Here is a 20944-nt window from a genome sequence, read left to right as displayed (position 1 = left end):
TGGTGAGAGTGTAGCGGAATTACACACAAACCAGACAGCAGTTCCACTCTGTTGTAATCACACACAGAGAAAGGAAGGACACCCAGTTCATCACAGTCTTGATTTCTCCTATCTACATACCAGAAACACTTTCTCCTCTCATCCATAAGCACAGGCAGTCACAATGGTAAAATCTTGCATAGAATTCTCACAATGACCAACAATAAATCCTAAAATTACAGCCTTGAGTGGGGATACAGTGGAGATAAAATTATTTTCCAGAGCATGAAACATCATTGTGACCTCAGCCAAACATTTCAGTGGTTTGGTGTGAGAGACAAGGCCATGCAGGAATTCAGGGAGCACTCTGATACATTTCAGGGGAACCAAAATACACAGAAAAGATGTGGATAGGCCTACTGTACTATAAGTCAGGATGGACATTGAAAGCTCAATCAAGCAGAAGTGGCACAGCTCCACAGGTTTTTAGACCATCTGCATGCGCCTCACAAACCTACCTCAGTCTATATGTTTAGATAAAAGATCAGTGGATATGTGTTCAGTTTTGTTAGCTTTGACAACAACATTCCCTAGTCCATTTAACTGCCCCAAGGGCATCAAAGCAACCTTTGTGATTGGCTATGTGAGAAGAAAGCCCAGCGCTATTGGAACCATACCAGACAAAGAAAGAAAATCCAAGACCACCTTTATTCCACACACAGAGATGCATACAAAGCTCTCCCCCACCCTCCATTTGGCAAATCTGACCATAATTCTATCCTCATGATTCCTGCTAACAAACAAAAACTAAAGCAGGAAGTACCAGTGACTCGCTCACTGGTGGTCAGATGACGTGGAAGCTACACTACAGGACTGTTTTGCTAGAATAGACTGGAAAATGATCCGAGATTCATCCAAAGGCATTGAGGAGTACACCACCTCAGTCATCGGCTTCATCAATAAGTGCATCGATGATGTCGTCCCCACAGTGACTGTACGTACATATCCCAACCAGAAGCCATGGATTACAGGCAACTTCCGCATTGAGCTAAAGGCTAGAGCTGCCATTTCAAGGAGCGGGAAACTAATCCCGACGCTTATAAGAAATCCCACTATGCCCTCATACGAACCATCAAACAAGCAAAGTGTCAATACAGGATTAAGATTGAATCCTACTTCACCTGCTCTGACGCTCGTCGGATGTGGCAGGGCTTGAAAACTATTATGGACTACAAAGGGAAACCCAGAGGTGAGCTGCCCAGTGAAGCGAGCCTACCAGATGAGTTAAATGCCTTTTATGCTCACTTCGAGGCAAGCAACACCGAAGCATGCACAAGAGCACCAGCTGTTCTGGATGACTGTGTGATAACGCTCTCGGTAGCCAAGGTGAACAAAACCTTTAATAGGTCAACATTCACAAAGCCGCTGGGACAGACAGATTACCAGAATGTGTACTCAAAGCATGCTGGGACCAACTGTCAAGTGTGTTCACTGACATTTTCAACCTCTCCCTGACCGAGTCTGTAATACCTACATGTTTTAAGCAGACCACCATCGTCCCTGTGCCCAAGGAAGCGAAGGTAACCTGCCTAAATGAATACTCACGTCGGTAGCCATGAAGTGCTTTGAAAGGCTGGTCATGGCTCACATCAACAGCATCCTCCTGGACACCCTAAACACACTCCAATTCGCATATCACCGCAACAGATCCACAGATGACGCAATCTCAATCGCACTCCACACTGCCCTTTTCCACCTGGACAAAAGGAACACCTATGTGGGAATGCTGTTCATTGACTACAGCTCAACGTTCAACAACATAGTGCCCACAAAGCTCATCATTAAGCTAAGGACTCTGGGAATAAACACCTCCCTCTGCAACTGGATCTTGGACTTCCTGATGAGCCGCCCCCAGATGGTTAGCGTATGCAACAACACGTCTGCCACGCTGATCCTTAACACTGGGGCCACTCGGGGGTGTGTACTTATTCCTGTATTCCCCGTTCACCCACGACTGCGAAACACGACTCCAACACCATCATTCAGTTTGTTGACGACACAACAGTGGTAGGCCTGATCACCGACAACGATGAGACGACCTATAAGGAGGAGGTCAGAGAACTGGCAGTGTGGTGCCAGGACAACAACCTCTCCCTCAATGTGAGGAAGACAAAGGAGCTGATCGTGGACTACAGGAAAAGTCGGGCCGAACAGGCCCCCATTAACATTGATGGGGTTGTAGTGGAGCGGGTTGAGAGTTTCAGGTTCCTTGGTGTCCACATCACCAACGAACTAGCATGATCCAAACATACCAAGACAGTCGTGAAGAGGGCACGACAAAACCATTTCCCCCTCAGGAGGCTGAAAAGACTTGGCATGGGTCCCCAGATTAGAGGTCGACGGATTAATCGGAATGGCCGATTAATTAGGGCTGATTTCAAGTTTTCTTAACAATTGGTAATCGGCATTTTTGGACACCGATCATGGCCGATTACATTGCACTCCACGAGGAGGCTGCGTGGCAAGCTGACTACCTATTATGCGAGTGCAGCAAGGAGCCAAGGCAAGGTGCTAATTAGCATTAAACGTATCTTATTAAAAACAATCAATCTTAACATAATCACTAGTTAACTACACATGGTTGATGATATTACTAGATTATCTAGCTTGTCCTGCGTTGCATATAATCGATGCGGTGCCTGTTAATTTATCATTGAATCCCAGACTACTTCGCCAAACAGGTGATTTAACAAGCACATTCGTGAAAAAAGCACTGTCGTTGCACCAATGTGTACCTAACCATAAACATCAACACCTTTCTTAAAATCTATACACAAGTATATATTTTTAAACCTGCATATTTAGTTAATATTGCCTGCTAACATGAATTTCTTTTAACTTCGGAAATGGTGTCACTTCTCTTGCGTTCTGTGCAACAGAGTCAGGGTATATGCAGCAGTTTGGGCCGCCTGGCTCGTTGCGAACTGTGTGAAGACCATTTCTTCCTAACAAAGACAGTCAACTTCACCAAACGGGGGATGATTTAACAAAAGAGCATTTGCGAAAAAAGCACAATCGATGCACGACTGTACGTAACCATAAACATCAATGCCTTTCTTAAAATCAACATATATATTATATTATATTATTATATTATAATTAAGTCTATGATTTGATAGAGCAGTCTGACTGAGCGGTGGTAGGCAGCGGCGGACTCATAAGCATTCATTCAAACAGCACTTTACTGCGTTTGCCAGCAGCTCTTCGCAATGCTTGAAGCACAGCGCTGTTTATGACTTATTAACTCCCGAGATTAGGCTGGTAATACTAAAGTGCCTATTAGAACATCCAATAGTCAAAGGTATATGAAATACAAATGGTATAGCGAGTAATAGTCCTATAATAACTACGACCTAAAACTTTTTACTGGGAATATTGAAGACTGATGTTAAAAGGAACCACCAGCTTTCATAGGGTAGCCTAGTGGTTAGAGCGGTGGACTAGTAACCGGAAGGTCGCAAGTTCAAACCCCCGAGCTGACAAGGTACAAATCTGTCGTTCTGCCCCTGAACAGGAAGTTAACCCACTGTTCCTAGGCCGTCATTGAAAATAAGAATTTGTTCTTAACTGACTTGCCTAGTTAAATAAAGGTAAAATAAAAAAAATAAAAAAATAAAAACATGTTCTCATGTTCTGAGTAAGGAACTTAAACGTTAGCTTTTTTACATGGCACATATTGCATTTTTACTTTCTTCTCCAACACTTTGTTTTTGCATTATTTAAACCAAATTGAACATGTTTCATTATTTATTTGAGACCAAATTGAGTTTATTGATGTATTATATTAAGTTAAAATTAAAGTGTTCATTGTTCATTCAGTACTGTTATAATTGTCATTATTACAAATATATATATATATATTTATATATATAAAATTGGCCGATTAATCTGTATCGGATTTTTTTGGTCCTCCAATAATCGGTATCAGTATCGGCATTGAAAAATCATAATCGGCCAACCTCTACCCCTGATCCTCAAAAGGTTTTACAGCTGCACCATCGAGAGCATCCTGACCGGTTGCATCACCGCCTGGTATGGCAACTGCTCGGCATCTGACCGTAAGGTGCTACAGAGGGTAGTGTGAACAGCCCAGTACATCACTGGGGCCAAGCTTCCTGCCATCAAGGACCTATATAATAGTATAATAGGCGGTGTCAGAGGAAAGCCAATAAAATTGTCAGAGACTCCAGTCACCCAAGTTATAGATTGTTTTCTCTGCTACTGTACGGCAAGCGGTGCCGCAGCGCCAAGTCTCGGCTCCTCAACATTAGACTGCTGAACAACAACCCCCCCAGCCCCTCTTGTACACTGCTGCTAATCGCTGTTTGTTTGTTACCTATGCATAGTCACTTCACCCCCACCTACATGTACAGATTACCTCAACTAGCCTGTACCTCCACACACTGACTCGGTACCGGTGCCCCGTGTTTTTAGCCTCGTTATTGTTATTCTTATTGTGTTACTTTTTATTAGGACTTTTTATTTTAGCCTACTTGGTAAATAATTTATTCTTGAACAGCTCTGTTGGTTAAGGGCTTGTAGTAAGTAAGCATTTCAGTCTAAAGTCTCCACTTGTTGTATTCAGCGCATGTGGCAAATAAAGTTAGATTTGACTTGATTTAATCCTCCAGTAAAGCCCAATTATCCACCACATAAAGCAGGTGCCCTGGGGAACCCACGGTTTGATTACAACAGAAAACATTTGCCCCCGGGCCCAGTTGTTTGCAGCTAAACTGGGAGGAGAGAGAGATCCCGTCAACGCTAGCTAGGGAAGGGACTGGGTGCATTGTGTTTAAGAGATTAGGCCCATAGCATGACTGCCAGCCACAAATCAAGGTCCGTTTCAAACCTGTAGTTTTCTCTGTAACATTGCTTAGACTTAAAGCTCTTTGAGAAACACCAGGACATTATTATGTTTAGCAGCCACCTACATGATAACAAATTTAAGACAAGGAATAACTTGAATTTATTTGCATGATAGCACACTGCACTGTATGTAATTGAGACACTAACACATCTTCATATGTTCGATATGTATTCTACATTAGTTTTTACCCTATATCTGAAACCCTATGACTCACTTTTGGTTGTGCACAATTTCACCTGTGTGGACTGACTGACCCTACCTGAATCAACCTTCCTTCCCACTAGTCCTTGCCTGTCACAGCCTGGTGTCTGTTATTACTACGCTCAGTGACTATGTGACACCTGTAATCCCTCTGAGTGAAATGATGGAACGGACTAGGAGAGGAGTTTCACTGCCAGACCTCCTAGGGGGTGACAGGGGGGGGGAATTCCATGTCAGCACCCAGAGCCCAGGCAGGGGCCAGTGAGTCAGTCAGAGGTGAGTCAGGCCTGGGCAACATGGGTGAGGGTTACTCAGCTGAGCTCTTTGTAGGCTTGAGTAAACCTCTGCTCATTTGACCACCACAAACTCCCCCACTCACTCACTAATACTGATTGGTGGGAAACGACTTCATCTATTTATACACGAGCATCACTTCCGGGTCTCATTAATCCCTCATTCTGAAATAGCAAGCTGATAGCTAGCACGTTGCAAACTATTCACATTATTGTCAGGTTGAGTCTTTCTCTAAAGACATGGTTATCAAGGCCAGTCTGGGAATAACATTTGATTTGAAATCAAAATCTCTCAGAAAAATGTAGCCTAAACCTTCCATCTACATACCCACCAATCAAATCCAGTTAATTTTAGATAGCTCCAGGAAAAGCTACCCTCATCTAAATACATATGTGGTGATGTCAGTGGTGTTTGTCCATTGTGTTAAAGCTTTCTAATGTGTGTGTGAATGCCCAGACCAGGGGACAAACAGTGGGACTATACCAGCCCTCTCCAGGGGGTCGGCCCCAGTGCTGCTAAAGAGCATAAGTCTCTCAGATGGAAATACAGTATGGTCCTGTCAACCAAATACCAAACCCCTGTGTAATTACAGCACTACAAGCTGACAGAATGACAACACTTTCAAACAATAGTAAGAAACGGTAGTGCCTAGATCCCAGCAGCAGGACTATTTTCTCTCCTCAAAACCTTAATCTTTCAACTTTCTCCTGAGTCAGCTGAGCAGCGGATCTCCATGGCTCTCTCTCCTGTCTGGCTGTTCCAAAGCCTGTTCTTCTATGTGTCTTAAGCCCTCCAATTCTCCCCTTTCAGAAGAGAGGGGCCTTTACAAGGCATACAGGACAGAACACTAAGCTTTCTTCAGGAACTGGTATGTAGCATTATGTAGCATTAGAACTTCACATTTCTATTTAAAAACACACAACCCAATACACATAACGAGACACGTACACATACCGCAGCACACAAAGTAAACCGTGCTGAGTACCAACAAAAGGTAAGGTTTTTAACATTTTTACCAAAGTCCTCACCACTCTTTTCCTATTCGTCCCTCAATGTCCTGCCCTCCCTCTCTTTTTATCCACCTCTCTACTCTTTCCCAGCTGGGGCATTTAGCATGTCCTAACCAAAGTGTTCACACAGCAACAAAAAGAGCAAACCCACAAACATTCACATTAAACACTCACCAGATAGTTCATTTTCAGCCCTATAGTGTGAGTCCGTCCGACAGACTCCAGACCGGAGCAACAGGGCAGAGATTTAGCCCTGGAAACAAGCCCTGTGCCCTGGAAACAAGTCCTGTGCCCTGGAAACAAGCCCTGTGTCCTGGAAACAAGCCCTGTGTCCTGGAAACAAGCCCTGTGTCCTGGAAACAAGCCCTGTGTCCTGGTAACAAGCCCTGTGTCCTGGAAACAAGCCCTGTGTCCTGGAAACAAGCCCTGTGTCCTGGAAACAAGCCCTGTGCCCTGGAAACAAGCCCTGTGTCCTGGAAACAAGCCCTGTGTCCTGGAAACAAGCCCTGTGTCCTGGAAACAAGCCCTGTGTCCTGGAAACAAGCCCTGTGTCCTGGAAACAAGCCCTGTGTCCTGGAAACAAGCCCTGTGTCCTGGAAACAAGCCCTGTGTCCTGGAAACAAGCCCTGTGTCTAGCCACCAGTTAAAGTTCCCGGTTGTCTCGCTCCCAGGCAGATAGACTTGGTCAGATTCTAACACATTCTCCGGCACTGTGATCTCAGAGGGCAAGAATGAGACTGTCCTTAGCTCTTTCTCCGACTTCCTCTCTCCCTCTTTCTGGCCAGTGGAGGGAGAGAAGAATGCTCAGTAACCTGACACCCACCAGTTCCTGCACATCCCAACATTCCCACTCCCGGTCTGTGATTGGTCGAAGGACCTCTTTTTATGTTAATGACTCTTGCCTTCTCATCTCCCCCTGGCTGTGTGGAATGTTTAGTGCTGTGTTCAGACCTTGGAGGGACACAGAAACTCCGTTTTTCTAAGGTTCAAGCAGCAGCAGAACACACATACCTCCCCCAGCCACCTTGGCTCACTCTTTTCTATCTCATCAATTCATCTCGATTTTTAGATTCTACTCACTTGGCATTTCCCTCCTCCCAAAAACGATTCTTATTTCTTATTCATCTCATTGGTCTTGCATTGTTGCTCAGATACATGAGCACATTATACACTCTGGTCTTAAAGGTGAATCCCTCCAGCAATATATGTCTAAACACGTTCAAATCCATTCCCAGTACGCTAGTTGTAATTGTTCCCTCAGCTTACATTTCATTTGCTGGGAATAAGAAGAAACTAAAAATCAACTGTGTGGAACTAAAACATTAGTGTCGCCCACGCAGATCCTCAACAAACACAGCGCAAGGCTTGTCCTTTGAGAAATCAATTTGGTCAATCGGAGTGTAACACAATAACTGTATAACGGCATAGCATAACTAGTTTCACAATGCAAATCTCACAATACTGTCAGGGCAAACATGAGGGATGACATCCAACACTTAGTTAATCATGTAACTCAGATTGAGCAGGTCAGGAGGTCATGAGGTCAAATGCAGTCCCTACTCCTTAATCAATATTCCAGAACTAAATCAACACAAATGTCTTCCAGTGGAACCATTCCGTCTCCAGACAGATGTGTCAAACTCTCAAACAGGACTCACCTTCATACACTGATTCAAATGTAGAGAGTGTGGGTATGTTATGAGTAAGAAAGGTACACGGAAGAGAGTATTGGTATGAGTGAGGTATGTGAAGGTGAGAATGTGTTTTCAGAAAGGTGGGAGCTGTGTGGTGTGAAGGGGGAGGGGCCACATTATCCAGGTCATAATAGGCTTTACAGCATGAGGGCTTTGTGTAGACCACAACATAGCCTACATAGACAGTCAAAGTGGTGTAATGCAGAGAGGGCAACAACACATCCTACAGTCATAGACCACAGAGAAGAAAAACACCACAGAAAGCACCAGAAATGTCCTTATTGGGCCAATGCTGCATAAGCAGGCTGGCTGGCAGGACTGTGGGAGACAGAGGTGAAGTGACAGTCTAGCAGGGCTTTTCTCACACTGAGCTGACATCCTCCCGTGGGCCACTGCTCAGGGGTAAAGGTCAAATCACTGAGGTAGCAGGCACGGCTGTCAAGCCTCAGAACACAAACCGAGAAGAGGGAGCAAAACAGCATTAGGGGGCTTGAAGAGTAGGCTGGTGTCACATCAAAAACATTCCCCCGATTTAATGTGATCGGAGAAATGTTAATTCTAATCTTGATATAAAATCTGCCTTTCAAAAAGCCAGAGGTCCTGAGGTGTCCATGGTGATTGAGCAGTTTCACTGAAGTAGACTCACTTCTGGCGCTCAATACACACACACACGCTAGCACACACACACACACACACACACACACACACACACACACACACACACACACACACACACACACACACACACACACACACACACACACACACACACACACACACACACACACACACACACACACACACACACGTCTGCAGTTCACAGTTTTACATGGTCTCATGGGACCTGTGCAACAGTCCCAGTTTCTCTCATCAGAGCCTGGGTGAGATCACAGCTGTCAATTAAACAGAGAGCTAGACCAGATTAGACCATCACATCAGTCAGACACCATTTCAATTTGCCCCTCCTCCCTTCGTCCCCTCTCACTACTCAGCTAATGAGCCCCCCCACCAGGGCCCACTAATCAATCCCCTGGCCCAGGGTATAACAGGCTTAACTACCTGTCAACATACTGCACGACGATACGACAGGCATTCAATGATTCTACACAGATAGACCTGTCCATAGACTACTGCTGTGGTGGCTGAATATCACAGACAAGAAGATACAACAGTCAACAACCAGGAATAATCACAGGCGTAGACAGCTGCATCCTCAGCACATAATTCAGACACATTCATGTCACTGTTCTGTGGTGAGTTCTATCTGTGTGCCCTAACACTTTCAGGCCAAGTGGGTCTGTGTGGCTTGCATGTGGGGTCTGTGGGGTCTGTGGGTTCTGTCGGTGCTGTGCAGCAGAACACTGGTCCATTGTGCTGGTGTTGTCCGGACCAGGGCTGTCCAGCTGCCCATGCATTCCTCACACCTACACATTGAGCACCTCTCCAGGCCCAGCCTCACCCGCCACAACCCTAGAGCCCCCTGCTCCGGCCAGCACGTAACCTATGTCACACAGACATTTTACAAATGCCTGAAAACAATGTCTTCCCTTTGTTCTGTCTGAGGGGGGCCAGATTTATTATTGAGGAGGACAAGAGATGTCGGTCAACAAATGTGAATATGGAAATCCTGTTTCCTAGTGAATTGAGATTGTTTGTGTTTCTCTGATGGGAGCCCAGAAGTCCTTCTACTGGGGCTGTCGCTGGACAGGAACACGGTCTCTCCAACTCTCCCTCCACTATCTCGCCAAAACCAACTCACAATGGCGAATCATGCTGATCACTAATTACTTAATTAACCCCTTGCAAATTACTTCTTCAATCATGCGTGTGATGTTTAGCATTTAATGAGCCCATTCTACAGTGAGATTTGGTGAATTTCAGTCAAAGCCCGTGACAATCTGGGGTTTAGTATTCCATGATTTAAATAGATATTGAATCATTATTAAGGTTGGACTAAACCTCAAGCTGTCATTTGGACTGATTAACAACACCACAGCTGTGAGCCTCTGGCTGGCGAGCCGTTATAATAGAAAGTCACTTATTTCGATTCCAATCAATTGTATCATCCACACATTCGTATCCAAACTATGCATAATAACAAAGGGTGTCCTGTGGGGAATGGGCCCATGCCGCACAACTGTGACATCATTCATAGCGGCTGAGAGTGAAACAATGTACATGGTTGTGTACGACATCTGCCCCCCTGGTCAAAATGAATATCCACGCATCTTTGAAGGGGAAAAATTAAAGACTGATTCTTTTGTTGTGACTTTGTCAGTCCTGCTGTGCAGTCGATCACATACAGGCTTTTCAAAGTCTTATGGTGGAAAACGGGGAATCGTCCAACAACACAGTGATACACTCATCCACAACAAAACACAACCAAGCTTACACGCACACTTTGGATGGACAGTGACACACACACACACGCACGCACGCACACACACACACACACACACACACACACACACACACACACACACACACACACACACACACACACACACACACACACACACACACACACACACACACACACACACACACACACACACACACACACACACAGGACAAAGTTGTGTCCTCTTACAGGAGGCAGCATCAAAGATTCTGACAGTGTGATCTGACATGTTGGATCAATTTTCCAGACTGCCAGTTTGCCCCAGTCCCTGAGGGAGGGTTTACCCCCCCACCCCCCCTCCCCACCCACCATTCGTCTGATAGAGGATAAGACGCAGATATCTGGGATACACAGAATAAAATAAAAACATAACCCTATAGGAGAACAATAATCACTGTAAGTGTTTACAAATCCCCCCTCTGAGTAATAGGATTGATTTGAACAGCTTCAACAATCATTTCCATAGATAATTGCATTTGTTTACTCTGATTTTATATTTCATTTTTATTTGTTTTCTTATCAGCAAAGCTTGTTAATACTCTGAGATGATTAAAAACTACAAAGTGACTATTTTTTTTAAATCAAAGCTTGCTCCACAACGCTGCCTGTTCCTCAGTATTAGCGCTCTGCAGCACAGGGCAAATTTCCCTCTCTTTCGCTGCAATAAAAAAAAGATTAGCATTAATGTGGCAGGAAGTAAAATGGCATTATCTCTGTGTGTGTGCAGAATGGGAGGCTAATTGTATTCCCAGGCTAAACGAGGAACTCTGTGTTTAGGGAGGAATGTCTTCCTCACTGAAACACACGCTGAGATGTTCTGCATGCAAAGGAACTCCTATAGGCCCCAAACGGCCCCCCTAAATATAAACACAATCCTTCCACAGCCAACTTAATTAGATTCTCCTGATTTGCTTTTTCATTTTAATCTCTATTATGGTTGGGTGTCTGCCGTTGGTTTGGCCCACAGCCCTTCCACTGAGGAGTAATCCACTAGTGAAATTTGCAATCAGTCTCTGGGCTCCTTGCATAAACACACACACTGACAAATTACATTACTACTCTCACTATGATGTCGCAGAGACACCAGGGTGCCAGCCAGAATGCTGTTCTCTCATTCCATCATCACACACCCACACTCTGTCACACACCCACACTCTGTCACACACACACACACACACACACACACACACACACACACACACACACACACACACACACACACACACACACACACACACACACACACACACACACACACACACACTCTCTCTTTCAAGACATACAGGAACACATAATTACCTACATAGACATACAACTCATACAGTGACAAATCCAAACCCAGTGTTCCTTCCCCTGGTTGGAATGTAGGAATGTGACTCTAACATTAACCCCATAACGTTGGGGTTTCCAACCATCATTTCCAGGAAGGGGACCTTTTCCTACGGACACAATGGCAGGACTGAGTCACAACAAAACAATGGAGCTAGATGTTCACAAAACACACCAAAATAGGCATTACACAATTACAATATATTATATTTTACCTTTATTTAACTAGGCAAGTCAGTTAAGAACAAATTCTTATTTTCAATGACGGCCTAGGAACAGTGGGTTAACTGCCTGTTCAGGGGCAGAACGACAGATTTGTACCTTGTCAGCTCGGGGGTTTGAACTTGCAACCTTCCTGTTACTAGTCCAACGCTCTAACCACTAGGCTACCCTGCCGCCCAATATACTTGAAATATATCCCTTATATTTACATTTACATTACATTTAAGTCATTGATGTTCATCACTATGAGCAAATGTTTCAATGTTCCTAATCTATAGCTTGAACAATACAACTCAACCATTCTTTGGAGCAGATGCCTTCATGGACATTACTGATAACATAGAAGGATGTGAAGGATTTCAGCAATGCAATAATCCCTCCGTTCATAGGCAGTGCTGCTTCTGTGTAGATCCCTTTCACCTGCTCCATCTGAATGATGTGTGTTTGGGTGTGAACTGGATCCAGGCTGTAGCCCAGGCTACAGAGAATCACAGGCAGCCCCAGAGAGGTGTTGAGGTGAGAGCACCGGAGTCAGCCATGACAGGCCATCAGGAGCTGCCATCTAATGTAATCTCATTACAATTCTCACTAAAGTGTGACTACAGCCTAATTTAATCTGATTAGTCAGCTCAGCCATTTGTAACTGTCAACTAGGCTACCATAATATTACCGCCATACAGCCTCCCTTGTGGGTGGGAATCATGGACCAGGCAAGCCTGGAGAGAGAAATATGGAATATAAATACACTTGTTCAAACGTTAAAGTATTCATTTCAACACAGGAACAACACCTAACCCGTGTCCAAGTGCCACACAAATGTTCCTAGCCTTGGTGAAGCCATGACAACAGTTGACAGCTAATGAGGAATACATGAGCAGTGTGGGTCAGGGTTCACAGAGCTATAATGAGTTCTGTAGCTATGCACCGCACTCCAATCAGCTTTCTTGCTCCCGCATAATTCAAAAGAGCTCTCTGCTCCTTGGAACCATTATAAAAAACAATGTATCAGCCAGAAAACTATTCATTGGAGGAGAATAACATACAGGTCAGAGCTGTTAACGAACTAGTCAACACATAGCAGGGTTGAGCAGATAGAGATATATAAGTACTCTACTGTATATGGCTCTGGGGGTAAAAGAGCACTACTGTCCCCTAGGAGATGACAGAACTCAAGGTAACCATGGAATCAGTTGCCATCATAACATTTGCATTTGTTTATCCTGCAAACATAAGACCAGCATACCATAATCATGTCCCAATGTCCTTGCAGAATGACCACAGAGATCTACACTGAGTGTACAAAACATTAAGAACACCTGCTCTTTTCATGACAGCTATGATCGCTTATTGATGTCACTTGTTAAATCCACTTCAATTGGTGTAGATGAAGGGGAGGAGACAGGTAAATAACTATTTTTCAGCCTTGAGACATTGTGTATGTGTGCCATTCAGGTGGTGAATGAGCAAGACAAAAGATTGAAGTGCCTTTGAACAGGGTATGGTAGTAGGTGCCAGGCGCACTGGTATGTGTCAAGAACTGCTACGCTGCTGGGGTTTTCACACTCAACAGTTTCCTGTGTGTATCAAGAATGGTCCACCACCCAAAGCACATCCAGCCAATTAGAGTCAAGATGGGCCAGAATCCCTGTGGAATGCTTTTGACACCTTGTAGAGTCCATGCCCTGATGTATTGAGGCTGTTCTGAGGGAAAAGTGGGTGCAACTCAATATTAGGAAGGTGTTCCTAATGTTTGGTATACTCAGTGTATGTAATTGGAGAGCCTTCGACCAAATAAGTACATGGCGTCAACCAGTCTTATATATCCCTTGCCACTATTGGCCTCTCTCAGACATGTTAGTGATCTTGGAAAGTGAAAGAAGGGACCTGTGTTCTCCATGTCTCTGTCCAATCTGTGTTTATTCTACAGGGGCAAAGCGCTGTAAGGTCAGGTGTGTTCACCTCACAGCTATCCTCCAGTGGGACAACCATTACCCCTGTGAGGCCCACAGCCTCTGGGGTCGCTGGCTCCACTGCAGCCCAGTGAAACATGACACCCTTTCATCACGCCCTGGAATGTGTGTGATTGAGAAAGAAGAGGTGGAGGGACTTAGGGTCCCGTCCTATGCACCACTGTTTTAACAAATGATCTGACCACCTACCCCACTGACCATCCCTCCTTGTCTATGGCATCACCACATGGTTGAGGTCAGGGATCAATCAGTCAGATCTGGCGTTGTGATTGGTGCGCTCCACTAAGCTGTGTGACAGAGGAGGAGGAGGTGTGTGTCAGAGCTGCATGGGGAATAATGGTGTCTAACGAGCAGATCAGTATCAGCACAGCTCTCTGATGCCTGTTGTGTCGCTAACACCACCGAGACACTTAAACACCAGTTCCCTGCTCCACACACTCACTCACAGACTCACTCACAGACTCACTCACAGACTCACTCACAGACTCACTCACAGACTCGCACACTCAGCCTGTCTTCCTGGGATTAAGTGAAAAGGCACTTGAGTCAGTCAAACTGAAAGACAGGCCGTGCTTGGAGAGCATGGAGGCGAGAGGGACCTAAGACCTAATGATGAATCGTAAGGAACCAGTTACACTATTCACACTGCTGGTGAACACATACAGTAGGCATCCTGTAATGGCCACACTGCTGGTGAACACATACAGTAGACATACTGTAATGGCCACACGGCTGGTGAACACATACAGTAGGCATCCTGTAATGGCTACACTGCTGGTGAACACATACAGTAGGCATACTGTAATGGCCACACGGCTGGTGAACACATACAGTAGGCATCCTGTAATGGCCACACTGCTGGTGAACACATACAGTAGACATACTGTAATGGCCACACTGCTGGTGAACACATACAGTAGACATACTGTAATGGCCACACTGCTGGTGAACACATACAGTAGGCATCCTGTAATGGCCACACTGCTGGTGAACACATACAGTAGACATACTGTAATGGCCACACGGCTGGTGAACACATACAGTAGGCATCCTGTAATGGCCACACTGCTGGTGAACACATACAGTAGGCATCCTGTAATGGCCACACGGCTGGTGAACACATACAGTAGGCATCCTGTAATGGCCACACTGCTGGTGAACACATACAGTAGACATACTGTAATGGCCACACTGCTGGTGAACACATACAGTAGGCATCCTGTAATGGCCACAATGCTGGTGAACACATACAGTAGGCATACTGTAATGGCCACACTGCTGGTGAACACATACAGTAGGCATACTGTAATGGCCACACGGCTGGTGAACACATACAGTAGGCATCCTGTAATGGCCACACTGCTGGTGAACACATACAGTAGACATACTGTAATGGCCACACTGCTGGTGAACACATACAGTAGGCATCCTGTAATGGCCACACTGCTGGTGAACACATACAGTAGACATACTGTAATGGCCACACGGCTGGTGAACACATACAGTAGGCATCCTGTAATGGCCACACTGCTGGTGAACACATACAGTAGGCATACTGTAATGGCCACACTGCTGGTGAACACATACAGTAGGCATCCTGTAATGGCCACACGGCTGGTGAACACATACAGTAGGCATCCTGTAATGGCCACACTGCTGGTGAACACATACAGTAGACATACTGTAATGGCCACACTGCTGGTGAACACATACAGTAGGCATCCTGTAATGGCCACAATGCTGGTGAACACATACAGTAGGCATACTGTAATGGCCACACTGCTGGTGAACACATACAGTAGGCATACTGTAATGGCCACACTGCTGGTAAACACATACAGTAGGCATCCTGTAATGGCCACACTGCTGGTGAACACATACAGTAGGCATCCTGTAATGGCCACAATGCTGGTGAACACATACAGTAGGCATCCTGTAATGGCCACACTGCTGGTGAACACATACAGTAGGCATACTGTAATGGCCACACTGCTGGTGAACACATACAGTAGGCATACTGTAATGGCCACACTGCTGGTGAACACATACAGTAGGCATACTGTAATGGCCACACTGCTGGTAAACACATACAGTAGGCATACTGTAATGGCCACACTGCTGGTGAACACATACAGTAGGCATCCTGTAATGGCCACACTGCTGGTGAACATATACAGTAGACATACTGTAATGGCCACACTGCTGGTGAACACATACAGTAGGCATCCTGTAATGGCCACACTGCTGGTGAACACATACAGTAGACATACTGTAATGGCCACACGGCTGGTGAACACATACAGTAGGCATCCTGTAATGGCCACACTGCTGGTGAACACATACAGTAGGCATACTGTAATGGCCACACTGCTGGTGAACACATACAGTAGGCATCCTGTAATGGCCACACGGCTGGTGAACACATACAGTAGGCATCCTGTAATGGCCACACTGCTGGTGAACACATACAGTAGACATACTGTAATGGCCACACTGCTGGTGAACACATACAGTAGGCATCCTGTAATGGCCACAATGCTGGTGAACACATACAGTAGGCATCCTGTAATGGCCACACTGCTGGTGAACACATACAGTAGGCATCCTGTAATGGCCACACTGCTGGTGAACACATACAGTAGGCATCCTGTAATGGCCACACTGCTGGTGAACACATACAGTAGGCATACTGTAATGGCCACACTGCTGGTGAACACATACAGTAGGCATCCTGTAATGGCCACACTGCTGGTGAACACATACAGTAGGCATACTGTAATGGCCACACTGCTGGTAAACACATACAGTAGGCATACTGTAATGGCCACAATGCTGGTGAACACATACAGTAGGCATCCTGTAATGGCCACACTGCTGGTGAACACATACAGTAGGCATACTGTAATGGCCACACTGCTGGTGAACACATACAGTAGGCATCCTGTAATGGCCACACTGCTGGTGAACACATACAGTAGGCATCCTGTAATGGCCACACTGCTGGTGAACACATACAGTAGGCATACTGTAATGGCCACACTGCTGGTGAACACATACAGTAGGCATACTGTAATGGCCACACTGCTGGTGAACACATACAGTAGGCATCCTGTAATGGCCACACTGCTGGTGAACACATACAGTAGGCATCCTGTAATGGCCACACTGATGGTGAACACATACAGTAGGCATACTGTAATGGCCACACTGCTGGTGAACACATACAGTAGGCATCCTGTAATGGCCACACTGCTGGTGAACACATACAGTAGGCATACTGTAATGGCCACACTGCTGGTAAACACATACAGTAGGCATACTGTAATGGCCACAATGCTGGTGAACACATACAGTAGGCATCCTGTAATGGCCACACTGCTGGTGAACACATACAGTAGGCATCCTGTAATGGCCACAATGCTGGTGAACACATACAGTAGGCATACTGTAATGGCCACAATGCTGGTGAACACATACAGTAGGCATCCTGTAATGGCCACACTGCTGGTGAACACATACAGTAGGCATACTGTAATGGCTACACTGCTGGTGAACACATACAGTAGGCATCCTGTAATGGCCACACTGCTGGTGAACACATACAGTAGGCATCCTGTAATGGCCACACTGCTGGTGAACACATACAGTAGGCATCCTGTAATGGCCACACTGCTGGTGAACACATACAGTAGGCATACTGTAATGGCCACACTGCTGGTGAACACATACAGTAGGCATACTGTAATGGCCACACTGCTGGTGAACACATACAGTAGGCATACTGTAATGGCCACACTGCTGGTGAACACATACAGTAGGCATCCTGTAATGGCCACACTGCTGGTGAACACATACAGTAGGCATCCTGTAATGGCCACACTGCTGGTGAACACATACAGTAGGCATCCTGTAATGGCCACACTGCTGGTGAACACATACAGTAGGCATCCTGTAATGGCCACACTGCTGGTGAACACATACAGTAGGCATCCTGTAATGGCCACACTGCTGGTGAACACATACAGTAGGCATCCTGTAATGGCCACACTGCTGGTGAACACATACAGTAGGCATCCTGTAATGGCCACACTGCTGGTGAACACATACAGTAGGCATCCTGTAATGGCCACACTGCTGGTGAACACATACAGTAGGCATCCTGTAATGGCCACACTGCTGGTGAACACATACAGTAGGCATCCTGTAATGGCCACAATGCTGGTAAACACATACAGTAGGCATACTGTAATGGCCACAATGCTGGTGAACACATACAGTAGGCATCCTGTAATGGCCACACTGCTGGTGAACACATACAGTAGGCATACTGTAATGGCTACACTGCTGGTGAACACATACAGTAGGCATCCTGTAATGGCCACACTGCTGGTGAACACATACAGTAGGCATCCTGTAATGGCCACACTGCTGGTGAACACATACAGTAGGCATCCTGTAATGGCCACACTGCTGGTGAACACATACAGTAGGCATACTGTAATGGCCACACTGCTGGTGAACACATACAGTAGGCATACTGTAATGGCCACACTGCTGGTGAACACATACAGTAGGCATACTGTAATGGCCACACTGCTGGTGAACACATACAGTAGGCATCCTGTAATGGCCACACTGCTGGTGAACACATACAGTAGGCATCCTGTAATGGCCACACTGCTGGTGAACACATACAGTAGGCATCCTGTAATGGCCACACTGCTGGTGAACACATACAGTAGGCATCCTGTAATGGCCACACTGCTGGTGAACACATACAGTAGGCATCCTGTAATGGCCACACTGCTGGTGAACACATACAGTAGGCATCCTGTAATGGCCACACTGCTGGTGAACACATACAGTAGGCATACTGTAATGGCCACACTGCTGGTGAACACATACAGTAGGCATCCTGTAATGGCCACACTGCTGGTGAACACATACAGTAGGCATCCTGTAATGGCCACACTGCCAACGGCACCACTTCACTGGAACCGACTATTTTTCCATGCCTTGATGTCACCCTCTAAAGACACCATGCACATCCATCTTATTGTCTCTCACCCCTGGAATAGGAATGCCATCATACATAGCGGCGGCAGGTGGCCGAGCGCTGGGCCAGTTACCGAAAGGTCGGTGGTTCGAATCCCCGACCTGACAAGGTGAAAAATCGGTTGATGTGCTCTTGAGCAAAGCACTTAATCCTAATTGCCTCTGTAAATTGCTCTGGATAAGAGTGTTTACTAAATTACTCTAATGTAAATGTAGTACATAAGAAATGACAAATAGGATTACTAGGTTGTGTTCCAGTTCCAAGACGAAAAACACAGGGGGGCACTGGAATTCCTTAGACAGTTTGCAGGCTTTGCTTTTAGTCAGCAGCAGGTGGTTCAACAGTCAAAATCTGTACCTCAGAACCAAGGCAGCAGCAGGTGGTTCAACAGTCAAAATCTGTACCTCAGAACCAAGGCAGCAGCAGGGGGTTCAACAGTCAAAATCTGTATCTCAGAACCAAGGCAGCAGCAGGGGGTTCAACAGTCAAAATCTGTATCTCAGAACCAAGGCAGCAGCAGGGGGTTCAACAGTCAAATTCTGTATCTCAGAACCAAGGCAGCAGCAGGGGGTTCAACAGTCAAAATCTGTATCTCAGAACCAAGTCAGCAGCAGGGGGTTCAACAGTCAAAATCTGTATCTCAGAACCAAGGCAGCAGCAGGGGGTTCAACAGTCAAAATCTGTACCTCAGAACCAAGTCAGCAGCAGGGGGTTCAACAGTCAAAAGCTGTATCTCAGAACCAAGGCAGCAGCAGGGGGTTCAACAGTCAATCCCTGTACCTCAGAACCAAGGCAGCAGCAGGGGGTTCAACAGTCAACATCTGTACCTCAGAACCAAGTCAGCAGCAGGGGGTTCAACAGTCAAAAGCTGTATCTCAGAACCAAGGCAGCAGCAGGGGGTTCAACAGTCAATCCCTGTACCTCAGAACCAAGGCAGCAGCAGGGGGTTCAACAGTCAACATCTGTACCTCAGAACCAAGTCAGCAGCAGGGGGTTCAACAGTCAAAAGCTGTATCTCAGAACCAAGGCAGCAGCAGGGGGTTCAACAGTCAAAATCTGTACCTCAGAACCAAGTCAGCAGCAGGGGGTTCAACAGTCAAAAGCTGTATCTCAGAACCAAGGCAGCAGCAGGGGGTTCAACAGTCAATCCCTGTACCTCAGAACCAAGTCAGCAGCAGGGGGTTCAACAGTCAATCCCTGTACCTCAGAACCAAGGCAGCAGCAGGGGGTTCAACAGTCAATCCCTGTACCTCAGAACCAAGGCAGCAGCAGGGGGTTCAACAGTCAATCCCTGTACCTCAGAACCAAGTCAGCAGCAGGGGGTTCAACAGTCAATCCCTGTACCTCAGAACCAAGGCAGCAGCAGGGGGCAAGTCAGTTAAGAACAAATTCGTATTTAAAATGACAGCCTAGGAACAGTGGCTTGTCAGCTCGGTGATTCGATCTAGCAACCTTTCGGTTACTGGCCCAACGCTCTAACCACTAGGCTACCTGCCGCCCCTGTACCCCAGAGCCAAGGCAGCAGCAGCACTACCTACAACCACCACAGGAGCACATCATTATCTCTGTGTGGTGGAGTCACAACCTACGCATTATCTCTGTGTGGTGGAGTCACAACCTACACATTATCTCTGTGTGGTGGAGTCACAATCTACGCCTTATCTCTGTGTGGTGGAGTCACAACCTACGCATTATCTCTGTGTGGTGGAGTCACAATCTACGCCTTATCTCTGTGTGGTGGAGTCACAACCTACGCATTATCTCTGTGTGGTGGAGTCACAACCTACGCCTTATCTCTGTGTGGTGGAGTCACAACCTATGCATTATCTCTGTGTGGTGGAGTCACACAGAAGTATATAGT

At 46.0% G+C, this 20944-nt stretch overlaps 1 protein-coding gene across 5 annotated transcripts in view; it reads right to left on the bottom strand.

The window, feature by feature from the left end:
• Window positions 1–20944, bottom strand: part of LOC118400852 (breast cancer anti-estrogen resistance protein 1-like) — a 119251-nt gene that overhangs the window by 47329 nt on the left and 50978 nt on the right. The window contains exon 2 of one of the 5 annotated variants that reach the window (XM_052474982.1): window positions 14217–14314. The exons of 3 other annotated variants lie outside the window; for them this stretch is intronic. In XM_052474982.1, the coding sequence (XP_052330942.1) occupies window positions 14217–14228 (12 nt within the window). In that variant the 5' untranslated portion in view covers window positions 14229–14314. Of the gene's footprint in view, window positions 1–6585; window positions 7056–14216; window positions 14315–20944 lie in introns of those variants that run through there. One more of the 5 variants, XM_052474981.1, reaches the window with a different exon arrangement.

The sequence above is a fragment of the Oncorhynchus keta genome, chromosome 22, assembly GCF_023373465.1.
Source record: "Oncorhynchus keta strain PuntledgeMale-10-30-2019 chromosome 22, Oket_V2, whole genome shotgun sequence".
Classification (NCBI taxonomy): domain Eukaryota; kingdom Metazoa; phylum Chordata; class Actinopteri; order Salmoniformes; family Salmonidae; genus Oncorhynchus; species Oncorhynchus keta.
The sequence above is the reverse complement of the archived record's forward strand: the minus strand, read 5'-3'. Positions and strand labels throughout refer to the sequence as shown.